Here is a 17,222-nt window from a genome sequence, read left to right as displayed (position 1 = left end):
TAGGACACACAAGATATGCAGCTTATTTTTAGACACAAGACTCTGTCCCACAGATCCTAAACTTAAGATGTTATAGAGAGAGTGAGTTCCATTTTACTGATGATGACCTGGACATGGTGACACAAACACACTAAAGCCAAATTAGCTCAGTTTTGATGCAACATAGTGTCCTGTATGCTGAATATTGCACATGGAGAAAATGATAATAATTTTGCAGTGAGCACAAGGAAACTGGGCAGTTGTGAGAGGGAAAACAGCTGCAAATGAAAAAAAAGGAAAAAGGAAAAGCATCTAACCTGCTGAAGTGCTCTTGAACAAAACGCTGAATCTCTTTCGTGGGGGCCGGTCCTGACCTTTGACCTTCCAGAGGGGACAACAAAAAAAGGGCAGTTTTCAAGTGCGGAAATAAAGTGTCACATATCTTGAAGACTTTGCTCTTAAATAATCGGTATTAAACCTATGTGAAGGCCCTAAACTGAGCATCTTTAGTGTAGCTACAGCGTAAACAGACCACAGTGCAAGGGTTAAATCCCTTTTGTTACCATGGAGATCGAGGCAGCGGTCGCCACTTGACAGGCGCGTGGAACAAGAGACCAGGGAGGGGGGAGCTGAGGCAGAGGGGCTGTTGACTGACAGTAAAAGGGGTGGGGTCAAATACCATACTGTGCGCTCATTGGGCAGATTTGGGTCACGTTACCAGTTTGGAATGCAAATGAAAAGAGTTGCTTTAGCCCACCCCTGCTCTGCTCTTTCGCTGCCGCTGGTCTGCTCAGAGGCTGTCGGGTACAGTGAGCCACCGTCCAGAAATGGTGTAGGATATCAGGAAAAACAACGAGGGAGAGCGGCCGGAAAGAGGAGCAAGGCTACAAGGCTTACATTAACGGTAAGGCGACGTCTGGCTCGCTTCTCGGCGCAGGGTGTCACGGCTGGCACGAGGGTCAGTCGCTGTGCGTGTTAGTGTGTGTCGGAACGCGTGAGGTTAATCGGTCGCACTAGCTAACGTCTACTCGGGGCCCCAGCGCAGCAGCAGGCAGCTGCGTTTTGTTTTTAGCTCGCTTGTTTGCTAACGTTGGCGTTAGTTTAACGGCTAGGTTTAGCTTAGAGAGACTCATGTTGTTAAAAAAAACAGCAGTATGCTGTGACGACCCAAGCAGTGCTAACGTTAGCTAATGTTGTGACGGAATTCAGTACCAGCTATCGTGGAGAAAATTAACCATGAATGAAAATCAGTGCGTGAGGAAAATGTTTGAATTCAATGCTCTGGCCATTAATAGCCTCTGTTCTTCAGTTTTGCTAGTCTTTTCTTTAGCGTGTTGGCTAAAGTTAGCCAGGTGCTTTCTTGAGGAACTTTGGTACCACAGGTCATGACCTTTGGCACAGAGGAGGAATTAGTTATTTTGACAAGTGTAGGTCGTCACCGAGGATAAGCCCTCTTCTCCAGCTAGTGTGGCCGTGGCCTTCCAGTGACCTGAATGTGGTCAAAATAATACTGTAGTTAGTAGTAGCTAGTCCCTCCTCCACTGTGTTTATGACTGTGTGTGTGTGTGTGTGTGTGTGTGTGTGTGTGTGTGTTTGCCACTGCACGCACTTGGGCTGTAAGGCTGCATCAAACAGTTGTTTTCATTAACGATTAATCTGTCAATTTTAACAATGCTTGTTTTGTCCATCCAATAGTCTGAAACCCAGATATATTCACTAACATATTAATGTACAAATCAAAGAAGAAGGTGTCTGTTTTGACTTATCTTCAACTCTCCTACTCACCATATTTGTGTTTGAATTTGCCCAAAACATGCCTGCACAAAGATCTTCATATCACTGCAATATTGTTATCGATCAGTCAGAACATCCGTCTCAACAACAAGTGGATAAGAGGAAATGATCAGTTCAAAACATCAAGATTGATTAGATCTCACTCAGATGATCTCTCCTCGTATTCTCACATGCCTATCTCATACACACACCCTCAGGTCAAGGATCAGTAAATTTGAGGCTATTAAAACAAACTGCAGTGCAATGGAACTATATAGCACATTTCATTCAGACAAACTTAAGATGTTCTTCAGATAAGATCACTTTAGCCCCAGCTCCCAGGCACCTACAATGTCCTTCTCATATTATCTGCACTGTGAAGAGGTTCAGATCATACCCAGTAATTTGATTATTTCAAGAATAAGAAGCAGCAACAGCCTTTATGAGGAAGCTCATAGATTTTCCTCAACGCTACAGGGGTTAGTTGCATGGGGATTCTTGCTTTATGCACTTAGAAGCATGGCAAGCTGTTATTATGAAAGAGAGTGACTCCTTTTAAACTTGAGATCACACAGCCTGGGAAAATTAGCCAGAGACAATTACTTGCACATGTATTCTTATAGCTGACACCTGGTCTAGTGCAATAAGCTGTTATTCAAATCAGTTGTTCTGCTCAGGTTATGAGTGTTATGAAAATGCTGATTTGTTTATTTCACCGGAGTGAGAGCCACACATCATTAGCATGTTTTGTTTTGGTATATGATCATTTACATGTGAGATGGCCCCAATGCTACCTCATCTGTACCCACTTTACATTCACTTGCCTCTTGCACTACATCTATTAGAGATAATCAGGATTGACATCAGAGAGGCTTGACACATTTACTCAGCAGGAATAGTTTCTATTCTATTCAATCTATGTGCAAATAAGCACAGTTCAGTAGAAAGAGTCTATGGGAGGAGGCCGGAACCAGAGTGGTATTACATGAAAATATAGAATATCAGATTGATAACCATCCCATTATTAAAATGGGCAAGTGTCAGAGATGTTTCATCATTTCAAAGGCTTTGGTTATTCAGATAAAATTAAGAGTACAACATGTCATATCAGGTCAAAGACCACTCTGACCCAGTGACGACCTTTGTAAGCATCTCAGGGAATAGGCTGATAGATTATTGGGTTGACCTTTGCATCTGCTTGAAGGTGTTGTAACAGTCCAAGCAATGAGTTTTCTATCAAGATACCGCCATCAAAATCAGAGTTATTGTCATAAATCAAAACTGTCAGATTTGTTTTTTTTTTAACAATAGGGTATCAAGGTTCATTTATTGTCGTTTTGCAACACAAGGTCGCACAATGAAATGAAAGATGTACCCGTTCATGCTATATGTACACATGTTCATTCATTTAAATTGTAGTGCATTTTGTTAATGTTTTTTGTATGTATATGTACCTACTGTACATCCCTATGACACAACATACCTAACACTAACAACAACAAACAATAACTCCTGTAAAACTATTTCTGTATAAAACTAAATGTAAACCTTTCTGCAGAACTGAAGCTAAAACTAAAACTCAACTAAAATGAAATTGACAAGTCAAAACTAAAATAACATAAAACCTAACTGAAAATTCAAAACTGTTATAACCTTGATCAGGATGTGACATATTTGTTATTCTAATTGAGTGCCTTCGTTTTAACCTCATTAAGTAACAAGACTCAGAGTCATTTTGGGTGCAGTCATCTAGTCCATTAAAAGGTAATGGAGAAATACATCCTTGCAGTTAATTAGTTTCCCTAAGCTACTCTAAAGTTATAGGTCTCTAGTGATCCAGATCCAGACTTTTGATGTGCGGCAAGTCCACTGCAGGCGTTGATAGAAATTTAAAGTGCTTGTTTCTGATGAAAGCAGTGAAGCACTACATTTTTCTGTGCTGCCGCTCATCTCGGCTCATACCTGACCTATTTTTTTTCCTCTTGGTGTGATCGAATCCTGAGAGTGATGCCTCGGAGGATTGAAGCGTCTTGCTAATCTGCAAGCTTTGCCAGAACTATTTAACTGTGGTATTTATAGATCAGAGGGAGAATTGTTCATTTATCTGTCATTCTGCTGCCCCCTCTCAGTTTCAGTGGGCTTTTCTGTCTATCTTCTCCCATGTATTTTTTGTGGGTTAACAACACTCCGAGCGATTTTTAGCATCTTTTGGCACAATCTGCACCTTATGTGCTCGGGCATCATGGAATGAAGCTGATCAGAAAAAGATCAGTCTGCTGGTGAGAGTCAAGTGAAAGTGTTTTGTATCCTCACAGCGTGAGTCTGTGTGCTGGTATGGCACACACACGCTCAGCACACTTAACCTGGAAAGCAGCCAGAGTCTCTTTGTGCTGGTCTACTCAGCTGTGGAAGGCAAGGTCCTTCTGAGTCAGATGGCTCAATTACGGCTACCCAACCAATCTTGCCTCGGGATCAGAGGGTATCTCTGTCTTACATACTCTAACAAAGGCAGTGCCCTGTTTGCTGTGTTTAGACAGGACCCATCTACAGTCATCAGCCTCAGGGGACGACCCCAACATCGCCAAGGAAATGCTGCTTTGTAGAGCGTAGGATGTGAAAGTTGACTTTTACTGTTAATATTCAGGCCCTCTCACACATTTGAAATTGACCATATAGGAGGATAGATTTGGGTAGTTCAACATAATGGCTCCACTGAACTTATTCAAATAAACGGCTCACTTACAGCGGCAATCTGATCATTAGTTTTCATTTTAAATATCAGAAAAACTGTCTTCAGGTTGGTTGTTCTGGCCAGCCAACAGTTAAAAACTCAAATCTATGCAATTTATAATGATATAAAACATAGAAAAGCCAGCCAGCCCTCACATTTGGAGGACAAACCAGTGAGTATCTGTTAATTTAGATTTTCTGTCAGACAGCTAATTCTTTTGGTACATGCAATAATGGTCTCTTTCAAGGACTAGTCTGGATCACCTAATCTGCAATAAACAAAGGATGACAAATATCCCATTTGCAGAAAAACAATCCAACCAGTATAAACACTCTGTCCATAAAAGTTGATGAGTCTGGCAGGCAGATGCAGCATTTCTCCTGTATGATATGAATAGGCGCTTCTCACCAAAAAGTAATTGAAAACAGACATGGACAGACGTATCCAATGAATATTTTCAGCCCCTTCAAGGAATAAATGTATTTGCAAGGGACTGTGATGTTTAACGAAACATCCAGAGTTATTTTTGTACAATTTGTTCTTTAGTGTGTCATATGTCCCATAGCATAGTTTTGTTTCATTTGAAACTTTTCAGATGGATAATAATGAGTATGAGGTAGATATATTCTCAGGCATACTTTTTATTACATTGGCTGGCAGCGTCTTTGATGTAGGAATCTAAAAGCCAAGCTCATATGGTGCCGAGATCATTTACTTTTATACCACTCCCCAGAAGAGCTTGTTAGGCGTCAGCATTCTTAAATTGATAATGAGCTTGAATGCCCTTTGAACAAAAGGCGGGGTTTATTTGTCTTAAAACCCCCTGCTGGACCACCCCGTTTTGCCTCACTTCACTGCGACCACCCTCTGTTTATTCTAGCATCTTCTGGCAGTTTGAGGTCCCGAGCTTTCAGATGTTGAAGTCCATCATCAAGCAGCTCATATCAAACTGAGCCACCTCATTTCTGTTTCTTTCCTCTTGTTTTGACCCCCATCTGCTGCACAGCTCTGTTAGCCAAGTGTGAGACTCAAGGCTTGTGTTTCTGGCTGCTTTGCCAGCTAATCTATATGCTAATGAGAAGATAATAATCAATGAGGTTCACGCATGGTTGGCCCCAATCAATACCACATTGCACCAGCAAACGATTCAAATGGCTACATTTCATACAGCCAGACAGTTGGGTGGCGTGTTAATGTGCTGGAGCAGACCATAAGTATGCCATTATCCTCTGGTTTTATCTACCCTATTCCACATAAATGAATCCTGTTGTCATTAAAGAGATGTTTGAATTCAACTGCAAAGCTATCCCATTTCACTTTTATGAGGGGATTGCAATTTTCTACCCCTATTGTTTTGCATTTCATTTCCATAACTGCTATAAATAGGTGGTGTAACGCTTTCTTGCTGAGACTTGGCTGGTCCCTCACAGACTCTGATTTGTATCATTAGTTGAGTAAGGCCTTTAATGGGGCAGTTTTTTGCAGGATAAGGGTCAATTTAGTCTACCAGTACCTCGCATAGCAGGCAGTCACTGGGTAATGGGCATTTTGATGGATCAGAGTTCCTTCTTTTCTTCTTTTCTTTTCTTTTTCAGCTCTCTTGCCTCAGTGTCAGTCTTGTCACAAAATTGATGGTGATTACTAAGATAATAGGTTAGATGTTCAGTCTGGCCAGTCACTGCTCCAGGCCTTAGCTGAATGTTATGATGCAAAATTGTGCCACTCAGAGCTGCAGGCTACTGGTGGAAATGGTGCTTTCTATAAATGGTTTAAAACCTATACTGTAGACCTGCAGTCTTCAAATTTGAAGCACTGAGAAGGAAATGTAGCCTTCAGTTTTCAGCTGTCCAGACCTAGACTAAGCAACATAAAGCGTATGCTATGTCTGAGCTGTCATTTTAATGAAATACCTCATTACCCTGGATTTGACTTTCCAGAGAAATTATAACAGTCTGCCTTATTTTGGAGGGTCTATGCATCCTTTAAAAAAAAAAAAATCAGTATTCAGGCAGCAGTAGAGGGGGAGGGGAGAGATGGAGTAAAATCATTATCATCATCTTCATTAGAGAGGATATTGTTGTCCAATCAGCATGCTGCTCTGCACGGGGATTCCATAGGCACCCCGTTGGCTGTCGCTAGGATACCACATAATCAGGAGGCAGGCCGCGGCCTGGTTGGTGGAGTGGGGTGTTGATGCTGGGACGACGAGCTCGCTTTGAGTTGGGGGTAGACTAGAGGGGCTGGGGGTTTGGATATAGCACAGAAACACGCTCGCACGCGCTCACTCATTCACCCAGTCAACCAGCCAGCCACTCCGTTAGGCAGACAAAGAAGAGCAACATCCTGCAGGAGGACAACACGCTCCCAGGGGATGGGGCATCATACCCCTGCATCGCGTTGGGGGGGCCGGAGGAGGTAGGAACATCAGGGTTAGGGGGCTTTGTCTACTACTACCTCTCCACACACACACAAACACACACACCAAGCATATATTTCTCTGTGGATCTCCTGGCTATTAAAGCCATTATTGCACATCAATCGATTTGTGCAGCTGATGAGTACGTTCCTGTGGTATTTTTAATGTGGGTCATCAGAGTTTTCCTGTATGCAGACTGACGGATGGACACTGATGGGGGCTCTGGCACTTCCATACTGTGATCTAAGCTCTGTAGAGACAGTCAGTCTGTCTGACAGTCTCTTAACAGCTCTCATCTTCCTGCAGGCTATGCAAATCCTCCAGACATAAATCTGACAGTCAGTTCTTGTGGTCTTGTAATGCCCGTTGAGTAGATCAATATGCTCTCTTTTGAGCGGCACAGAGAGCTGAAATGGTGTTGTTATGGCGTTGACCGGCTCTTTGCAGTGTATTACAGGCTGCTGGCGCTGCTTTGATGTGCTCTCAAACACATTGGCTTTACCACTTTTCATGGGTACCAGATTTTTCTCCCAAACCAAATCAAAGCTTGATTGCAGTTCTAGATGTGGACGTAGTGTTAAGGATTGGAGTGGGGGGTGTCCTCTATCGTACCCCTTCACTGATGGATGGGTGACTCCTCTCAGAAAGACGGGGTCTGAAGGCATCATTACCAGAGGGGATTCCCTCCCCTCTCCACACATGAGGAGGCAATGGGAAGTCGACTCTGGGATGTAGGCTAATGACTGCATGCAGACAGGCAGGCTTTGGCAGCAGTGGTGCTTTGTTTACAACCAGAAAGGCACTCTGCCTGATTAGATTTCAGCTTTTTCACAGCCGCAATTATGTAAACATGAAATTTTAAATTCATGACAGGCACTGCTGAATATAAACTTATGGTTCCTTTGTTTTGGAGAATCCTCTGTGGACTTAAGTTTTTATATTTTTAGTAATTGAATTTGGGGGGTGGGGGGCTTGACTTTAGTTTTCCTCATTTAATTTGATGACCTCAGACATTTTAGCTTCGAGAATAGTTTTGACAAGATTGGTTCTGTTTTGCAAGTCACGACATTTTTAATTGAAACATGTAGGATGTTTTATGAATGCACTAATTGGCTAATCGTTAGTATCTAAAGTTTTCATTTTAAATCACATACAGTCTGTAAACAAAACCCAAACTCAAATCAACCCAGCCTTTTTCTCACTCAGTGACTGATTTGTTTACTCAGATATTTAGGGCTGTTCTGCTCTCTAGCATATGGTCGAGTGAGATTGCAGTTTGTTTCCAAGTCTGCTTTGTAGCATAAGTGGGCTATAGAGCTGTGCTTTGGCCCCTAATCCGTTCAAAAGAATAATGAGGAGGAGGAGGAAATAGCTTAAGAATTGCGGTATGGCGGCAGCATTGCTCCTTATTTAATTACTTCCATCACACCCTCTTTCCACTCCAATCCATTTAAAATCCTCCACCTGCTCACTCAACCTTCACCCCTCGCTTGCTCTCATTCCCTTCCAGCCCACCCCCCTATAACTTAATGTGCACACCTCTAACCTCAAGGCTAGAAATTCCATCCTCCCCGTTTTGGCCTCTCTTTTCAGCTCTGTTACATCAGCTGTCATGCCGTTTGAATCCCCCACCACACACACATACGCTCATTAAACCCACCCCCTCCTCTACTCAGCCAGCATCTCATGTTCTTGATGAGTTCTTGTTCTCCTCTTGTTCTGTTAGACATCCGCTTGATCAAAGACTTCTGAACTTTCTTCTTATTCTTTTAACAAAAGTTCATCTTTGCCTCCATCAAGGAAGGATCCTTTCTCTCCTCCCGACCTCCTCTCATCTTATCACCTGTCATGCTGAGCCCCCCTCCATCTCATCTGCCTGAACCTTTTCCTCCCGTGCTAATGGATAGCAGAGCACCAGGGGACCATCTTAAAGAGGCTTTTATGAAAGGGGGCTAAATCATTCCTTCTCTTGTCCTCCACGCTTTGGAAGTAGGAGATGCTGTGTGTCATATGAACATCATTTTGACACTACTGTTGTATCAGCTAATTATTAGCAAAAAGGAGATTGGACTTTGACTGAGTTTAAGCAATAATGAGGCCTATACTTACAATGAAATCCATGATGTGGCGATTGTATCATGGTTTTGGCGTTTTGATGGGGGTGGGTACGAGAGAGTTTTAGTCATCTTTAGAACAGCCTCTGCCGCCTTCCCAATTAACTTTCACCAAATGTGTTTGTTCTTGTTTATGTAAAATGCTCCAGTGTGGAAGATGGAATTTAGGGTTGCCACTAATGTCAGCCAGCCACTGTCCCGTTTATTCTAAATTCACTGGATTTCATTAGCTTCCCAAATAGCATTTTTGTGTGCTTCTCTAACCAGCTTTGTTCTGCCGTGCCTCACTTTCTGTTTTTGGAGAATGAAGTCAGACATGTTTTATAGTGTTTTTTTAATAGTGCAGGCATAGTTTATTTGAACAGACTCCTGAATTTAGATGTAATATTTCTGTTATGAATGTGTGCATGAAAATAAACAGACTTCAAAGGAATCGGTGAGATCCCAGCTGACGCACATGTCCTCCTGCAGATTTGTGTAACGCAGAACTTTGCTTTGCTGTCGTATTTACAGCAGTGAGTCCATCTGCAGTCAGATCGCAGGCCTTCCTCTGGGAATAGCAGAGGTTGCAAAGAACATAGACTTAACCTGTAAATGGTATTCTAATGTATACTTCATGGGTTGCACTGAATTCCTATGAAATTGTAGTCTAACTGTAGAGTATAACTGCTATGTGTTTTTTAGTGAGGTTTATTAAATGTATAAATAAGTAATAAACACAAGAAAAGCAACTTATTACTTTGACATACGACTGCATGACCCAACAACAACAAAGTGTTGATAGAAGTTATGCTACAAAACAAACCGCTTCGTGTATTCCTGTGTTCAGCTGGTTAATTGCTAATGAAAAATAAATGTTAGTTGCAGCACTGTAGATGTTTTATCCCTGACATCCTGGCACTTACTGTCACTTCCCTTATAACTTCTTTACTGGATCAAATAAATTTGATTAAAATGTTGCAAGTCACATATTTCCTTGAAGTTAAGTTACTCGTCAGCGTTCATGTCCAGGTGTATTGAAGCTTCTGCTGCTCTGGTTTTCTTTTTTGTTGCTTTCTCACTGTATTTTTCTCATCTGAAGAGAAACATTTTGTTCTCTTGGGTTTGAGTATCAAGAAGGGAAATAGTGTTTTCTCATGTGCTCTCCTTTTCCCTCTTCAGGCACAGGAGAGCCATTCAGAAGAGCCGGGGGTCAAAGGTGAGAAGAGCAGAGGGCACCATGGAGAGTGAGCCGGGGGCCCCTGCCTCCACGGCCAACAGTACCGGAACTGCCACCTCCTCCAGCACGACAGCTGCCAGCAGTAGTAGTACCTCTAACACTACTACTACCACTACTACTACTGGTACTTCTACTAGCAGTAGTAATAGTAGTAGTAGTAGCAACAGTGGTGGTAGTAGTAGTAACCCGAGCAGTACTTCCAGCACGAGTACTACAACAGGAAGACAGGCAGTGCCTCAGATATCAGTTTACAGTGGGATACCTGACCGACAAACAGTGCAGGTGAGTTCCTTCGGGTTGTGATGAAATTGTTGACTGCTTGGTATTGAGTTGGGGTATTGTGTGTGTGTGTGTGTGTGTGTGTGTGTGTGTGTGTGTGTGTGTGTGTGTGTGTGTGAGATGTGTGCAGAGTAACATACTTTCCTTTGCTCTACTGCCCTCTGTTGGTGTAAATAAAGCCACATACAGACTTGAGATGTGTTAAAGGAATGTTTGATGATTATTTTTTTTAAGTAAATGAATAAAATAAGAGATGTCTGTCTTCCTGATCAGTTTAGTTTTGATGGAGGAAACTCAAATAAATGCTCAATTCACAGGGTGTGTGTGAAGGAGGAATGCTTTCTGTTCTTTAGTGCTCTTGACCCTTTGACCTGGGGATAAGCCTCTACACAGGCTTAACCTCTCCCTGAATAAGGCCTGTGCAACTTTTAGTGTTGATGTCTTGACAGCAGGGTTTTTGTTAATTCAGCCCATCTTTTCTGGAACTCGGCCTGCTGACAGTTAAAAGGCAAACACTATTGTCACCAGGAAGCCCTCTGAGCATAAAGGACTGCTGGTCATTTATGGTCAGTGAGAGCTGAATGCATGACATGCATTGGGACTCTCACTGACCATAAATGACCAGCAGTCCCTTATCTTATTAGCATCTCTGCTAATTTTACCCTCATTCCAAGAGGTGTGGGTCGGGATGGTTCTGTGACACTGCGGACCACAGGTCAACATCCTCTCTGGTTACTTGGCAACAAGGCAGAGGTCATTTTCAGAGGTGAAGGGTGAGGAGAGTTATTTCCAATGGCTTGGAGGTTTAGCTCTTTTATAATTAGGCCAAGGAGTCATTTAGACTTTTCTCGCAGCCAAGTGACTGAGGGACTGGGTTTATTTATGTCTGTCTGCAGTGATGACAAGTTTTAGATATTTCAAAGCACTCTGAACTAGTGTACTGTATGTCTTCGTCCCAGATGATAATATGCTTATGTAGATCCGTCGTCCATGATCAGGGCAACTATCCAGAGGTGTGGTTCAAGGGGCAAAGCGGTCGTCCACTAATAAGAAGATCAGCGGATTGATCCCTGGCCCCTTGAGTCTACATGTCAAAGTGCCCTTTGGAAAGATACTGAACCCCAAATTGCTCCTGGTGGCTGTGCCAGAGCAGGTGGCACCTTGCATGGTACATTCTGACACCAGTGAATGATTGAATGCTGACTTGTGTTGTAAAGCGCTTTGAGTGGTCCGTTAGATTAGAAAAAAACTATATTCTGCTTTCTATGTAATGCTGTATTGGCTTATGTTTCCTTAAATAAAACAGCACATGGCTTCAGTTTTGCCCAAAGCAAGAGGAGCTGGGGCTTGTTAGATGTAGCATAAACTGCTAGCTTTTTGCGCTGACTGCTCCTCTCTGTAACTTTGCTGTGAGCTCACACTTTGCCTTTTTATTGTATATGACTAGTGAGGTTTGAGGTGCTGCCAGCACATTTTGCGATACTGCTGCGTGTTTTGAAGACTGCAGTGCAATGTGAAGATTTCAGGCAGTTTGTACACAGTAGCCTGACAGTTGTCTTAGTGCGGGAGTGATTTGGATGGCTTGAAGCATGTGTGTGATTGGATAATGAGAGGGATGAGTCACACACACCAACTACACAAGGAAGAAGCTTGGAACTCTTTTGACAGCTTTATTGATATTTCAAGCAAGATTTGGGACACATCTATAGCTGAGTCTCTGGCTCTGTGATTAATTTGGCTTTTCTGATTTCTGTTAACTTGTACACCTTGACAAAATGTTCTTTTTTTTGTTTTTGCTCACATTGCGTTCATCAACCAGCGCTGCCTCTCTGTTTGTATATGCAGGTGTTCCAGCAGGCGTTACACAGACAGCCCAACACAGCAGCACAGTACCTGCAGCAGATGTATGCTGCTCAGCAGCAGCATCTGATGCTGCAGACTGCAGCCCTCCAGCAGCAGCACAACCTCAGCACTGCTCAGCTCCAGAGCCTGGCTGCTGTACAGCAGGTCAGCAAACGGTCATCATATGAAATAGTCTTTCTCACAGTGTAAAGATGATTCTGTTATTGTTGAACTCCTGCAAGACACAATTCAGGAAGTGGTGAATTTTTATCTCTCTGTGTGTCTCTCTCTGCTTCTCCTGCCTTGACATAGGCCAGTATCGCAGCAGGCCGGCAAAGCTCTTCACAGAATGGCACTTCATCCCAGCAAACAGGATCTACTCAGGCTACGGTGGGTGTAGTTTTGAGTGTTTGCCTTCCCTTCTAAGGGCATCTAAAGTTTATGTTATCTCTCTATGAGATTATCATGGAACTAAGTTGACGTTAGCACCAAGAGGCTTTGAGGAAACTGGGTGTCACTTTAGCAGCTCTGTGGGCTGTGCTATTTCCGTTTTGCTTTTGAAGATATTGTAAAAGTAAAAATGTTAACAAATTCTGGCTCTTGTATATTTTACATGTTGTTCAAAGTAAACTGGTGTGTTGACATAGATATCAGCAGAATAAAGGAAGCGTATACCCTAATTATTCTGTTCATCTCCCCGTAGATCAACCTGACCACCTCCCCAGCGGCAGCTCAGCTGATCAGCCGGGCCCAGAGCATTAGTTCCACCCCCACCAGTATATCCCAGCAGGCTGTTCTGCTGGGCAGCCCATCTAGCCCCACTCTCACAGCCAGCCAGGCACAGATGTACCTGCGCGCACAGATGGTGAGACTGCAGACACAAGGAACACAGCCACAGGCACATTTACATGAGTGTGCATATATGCATAAATACAACCACACACACATACTGCTTGAATAACTAAGCACACTCTAAATGTGTGTTCTGGGATTGGTGCGTGTGTTATGGGTGTATGTTTACTCCACCATACTAAACGGTGTGCTTTATTGTCATTTTAGACTAGAGAAGGTCGTCAGAATAATCTGAACAGCCGCAGAGGGCTCCTTACAAACAAAGAAGGGAATATCTTGAATGTGCGTCAGAGCTCAGGAAACATTTTTTTGGTATCCTCTCAGCTGTAGCTTAAGGTCCAGTTGCTTTCAAACAAAGTTGCTGAAGGACAAGAGCTCTTTGTTGGTCTATTTTGGTGCAGCTAGTTGTGGGTGACTTGCTGGTTTCAATTTGCCATCAGTTGTGCAGCTGGCACACAGACTGTTCCTGCCACCTCATTATGAGCAAGTACAAAGCATCGTGAGATATGTGTGATGCTTCTGGCAGACAGCAAAATACATTTGTCAGTTTAGATTGCCATGCCTTTTATTTCTGGTATAGGCCTCCGGATTTAAACTAGTGAGTATGGTTCGTTTGAGTCCTACACATGCCAATTACAGGTTCAAACTGTGACAACCGAGCTGTTGTGTCAATAAATGTACTTTTAAAGGTAGAAAATGAAAAAATAAATGTCTGTAGTTTTCATGGAAAGAAACAGGATCAAACATTCTGTCCAAAACACATGAAAAGGGTAATTTACCTTGGAATAGTTCACATAATCCTTTGTGTGCTCGAGGGTTAACATAATCATCTTTTTCTATGTTTTTTACTCTGTACTTTTGTATTTTGTAGTTGTTTTTATTGTTATTTTGCTTCTTAATTAGAGATTAGAGAAGAATGTGATCCGAGAAGTGGATTGAAGTTGATTGATTGATCGATTGAAGACTGATGTTATGTTCGATGATTTCCAGGCCCAGCAGAGTAACCTGGTGCAGGTGGCCAGGAGCCTGGGCCGAGCTGTCCCTCTGTCCCCGCAACTCATCTTCACTCCGACGGCCACAGTGACGGCTGTCCAGTCAGAGAGCTCCACGCAGGCTTCCTCACAGGTCGGTTAACTGGAAAATATTTTCACTAAAACACAAATATGATTACAAACTTGTATAAATCTATATTCAAAGGTGAGCATCCAGGTGACTGGAAATCCAATGCAATGAATGCTTAAAAACAATTTGTACTGCTGGGATACTAACAGTATAATGTTAATATACTTCATTGGTTTACATTGAAGCATCAGGCAAGGCAAAAAATTAAAGTGCATCTTCATTCGGTTTTGTAATAAATACAGTTGCGACCTACTTTGTGAGCCTGCGTCAGTAATCTCCCATCTCTCTGTCTTTCTAAGAATCAGGTCCAGAATCTGGCCATCCGTGGCCAGCAGGTGGCGACCACGTCCTCCTCTCAGACTCAGACCCTGCAGGCTCTCAGTCTGAAGCAGAGCCCTGTGCCCATTCAGCCCGCCTCACTGATCAAGAATCCCAGCCAAGGAGCGCAGGCCTCCACAGGAGGGAAGGCCAGCTCCTCCGACAGTTCGTCTGAAGGAGGGAAGAAGGGGGACAGTGCGGCCGTCACAGAAGTCCGAGCTATAAACATGAGCCGCAGTGTCACAGCTGTCAGCGCTCAGCCCCTGATCGCTCCAGGTAAGTGGAGTCACCGCACCAAATTTGTCTGTAGCACAAAGTTTTGCTAGGTTTCACAAACCAAAAGTGAGCAGTGAGTGCTTGGTCAAGAACTTAGATTTATTTAATCTTATAAATTTGTCAGTCAGGTGTTCTAGAGCTCTGTTGGTCAACAAGAAGATACATAGAAATAACAAATTAGCTGTTGTCAAGAGTGCCTAAAGATTTCACTTTGATGAAGATATCGGTGCATCCCTGTTAAATAATGCCAGCAGCATGATGACTTTGACTTGACCTGATGACTTTGGTGATCACCTGATGTATTCTATAGCACTGTCATCATGTCAAAAATTCAGTTTCTCAGCTACTTTGTGCACAAATGTATGTAAAACCAAACGCATGCAAAACTAGTGACATTTTCTGAAGTCCCAGCTGTTCCCTGTGTTTTGTGCCAATTTGCAAATGTTATCATGCTAACGCTAATCTGAGATGGTGAACATTGTGAGCATTATACCTGCTAAACATCAGCATGTTAGCATAGTCTTTGGAAGCGTGTTAGCATGCTGATCTTCGGCACAGTGGCGCTTGAGGTAAATTCTAAATTCAGCCTGTCGGAGCTGCTGGCACGCCAGTAGACAGTGGTTCCAGAGTAAATGCCATGCATGCTAAATGTAAACAATCCACTTTCTTTTTAGAGGCTTCGTGTTATTTCTGTGTAGGCACTGACATTCAATATTCCAAAGGAAGTTTGTTTTCATTTTTGCGGGCAGATAAATGAAACTTTCAATTGCCTGCCAAGTGCTGCGTCCTTCTTTTTTGTGTAACAGATGTCCACTTCAAACCTTAAAATAGACTTTGGGCTTCAGGCAGCTGTCATATACAGTAGAAATGTGCTCTTGTGTTTATAGTAAGCTTGGATGAGAAAAGAGTTTTACACTTTGCGCTTTTAATAGTGTTCTCTGGACTGTGAGTGTGACATGTCAGGGCCTGCATCACAAACCCTTTCAGTCACTAAAAGGGTGAAACCAGCCGTATTGAAGACAGTGTGTTGGGCTGTGTCTGGAATAGTCAAGCTGCTTTGTGAATTAGAAGCTGTGAAAGGCACACTGCCACGCAAGAGTCTTCCTAAACCACTTACTGTGTAATTGAAAGTCAGCAGCTGTTTTTTTCTCTTTTTAGTGTGAATGGTTGTGAATATGCCAGCAGTACAAGCTGATTAAATCAAATTAAGTCCAGTTTGCTTGCAGGATAAGCCCCTTCAAATGCTTATCTCATTTTCAAGAAGGTCCTGATAAGACATCACATTTCCCAAAATAGTTAATTTGAGCTAGAATCTAAAAATATATGTATGCATGCACCATATGTGTGTGTATGCGCTGGGAGTGGTAACCCTGTGTTAATGTGTATACATGACCATAAACCTCATATACACTGCAGTGCACTCTGTTAATACATGCTGTTGTTTTTATCTGGCATTTCAGATGTGTGTGTGTGTGTGTGTGAGTCTGGGTGAGGGCGGGGGGAGCAAGGATTATCTGAGCGTGTCAGTGCACAACTGTGTCTTGCTTTGTTGCTGTAATGGATTCACATAAAATGAAAGGAAGGATGGAAGCTGAAAATCTGGCTGCATGCTGCCTGAAAAAATTAACATGGGTTGCCATAGCAGCAGGCCATGAGGGACAGGTGTGCACGTGAGGTGCTGGGGAGCTAAAACACTGAGGATCAGGAGGAGAGGCTGCTTGGCTGGCTGATGGGATTCAGATTAGGTCAACAGTGTGGATTCAGCCTGACTGTGACTGGGTACTTATGCACTTTGACTTCCACTTAAAATCAGAGTAAACTTTTTGCACTGACATGACACAGACTTCACCAACAGCTTTCACAATTGATGTTTAGTGCCTTGTTATGGCTAATAGAAGGGACAAACCAGTAATTTAGCTTCAGGAAAGTGAAGATTTTGCTGGTGGTTAGTGTTGGGTGGTAAGTTCACACTCTGTCCACAACCTCAGCTTTAATGAGTAGATTGTAGCTATAATTAGACCCTGTGTTAAATTAGCCAGTAGTTTCAGTTCTATTAAAGTGCAATTGTCACGTTTTAAACATAGCTAAGTACTTACTGCTGTCATCTAGTTGCAGTACAGTTCCATCGTAAATGGGTTATGCTAGGCTCACATTTATTGGGTTAACTGTAGACCACTAAATGTTGTGCATTTTGCTCAGAATTGGATATTTCTGACGTGTCCTGAAGGCAAGATGAACCATATTTGACAGAGAACATGCCAATAAAGTGGCTAAAGAGACCCAATAATAAAATTAATTAAG

The 17,222-nt window shown here is 42.8% G+C and overlaps 1 protein-coding gene across 1 annotated transcript in view; it reads left to right on the top strand.

The window, feature by feature from the left end:
- The first annotated feature begins 740 nt into the window (after positions 1–740).
- phc2b (polyhomeotic homolog 2b (Drosophila)) overlaps positions 741–17,222 on the top strand; it is a 33,519-nt gene continuing 17,037 nt past the window's right edge. The window contains exons 1-7 of the mRNA XM_076742236.1: positions 741–883; positions 10,175–10,514; positions 12,357–12,518; positions 12,666–12,743; positions 13,057–13,218; positions 14,196–14,330; positions 14,627–14,921. Coding sequence (XP_076598351.1) covers positions 10,233–10,514; positions 12,357–12,518; positions 12,666–12,743; positions 13,057–13,218; positions 14,196–14,330; positions 14,627–14,921 — 1,114 coding nt within the window. The 5' untranslated portion in view covers positions 741–883; positions 10,175–10,232. The remainder of the gene's footprint in view (positions 884–10,174; positions 10,515–12,356; positions 12,519–12,665; positions 12,744–13,056; positions 13,219–14,195; positions 14,331–14,626; positions 14,922–17,222) is intronic.

This window comes from Chaetodon auriga, chromosome 2, assembly GCF_051107435.1.
Source record: "Chaetodon auriga isolate fChaAug3 chromosome 2, fChaAug3.hap1, whole genome shotgun sequence".
Taxonomy (NCBI): domain Eukaryota; kingdom Metazoa; phylum Chordata; class Actinopteri; order Chaetodontiformes; family Chaetodontidae; genus Chaetodon; species Chaetodon auriga.
The sequence above is the reverse complement of the archived record's forward strand: the minus strand, read 5'-3'. Positions and strand labels throughout refer to the sequence as shown.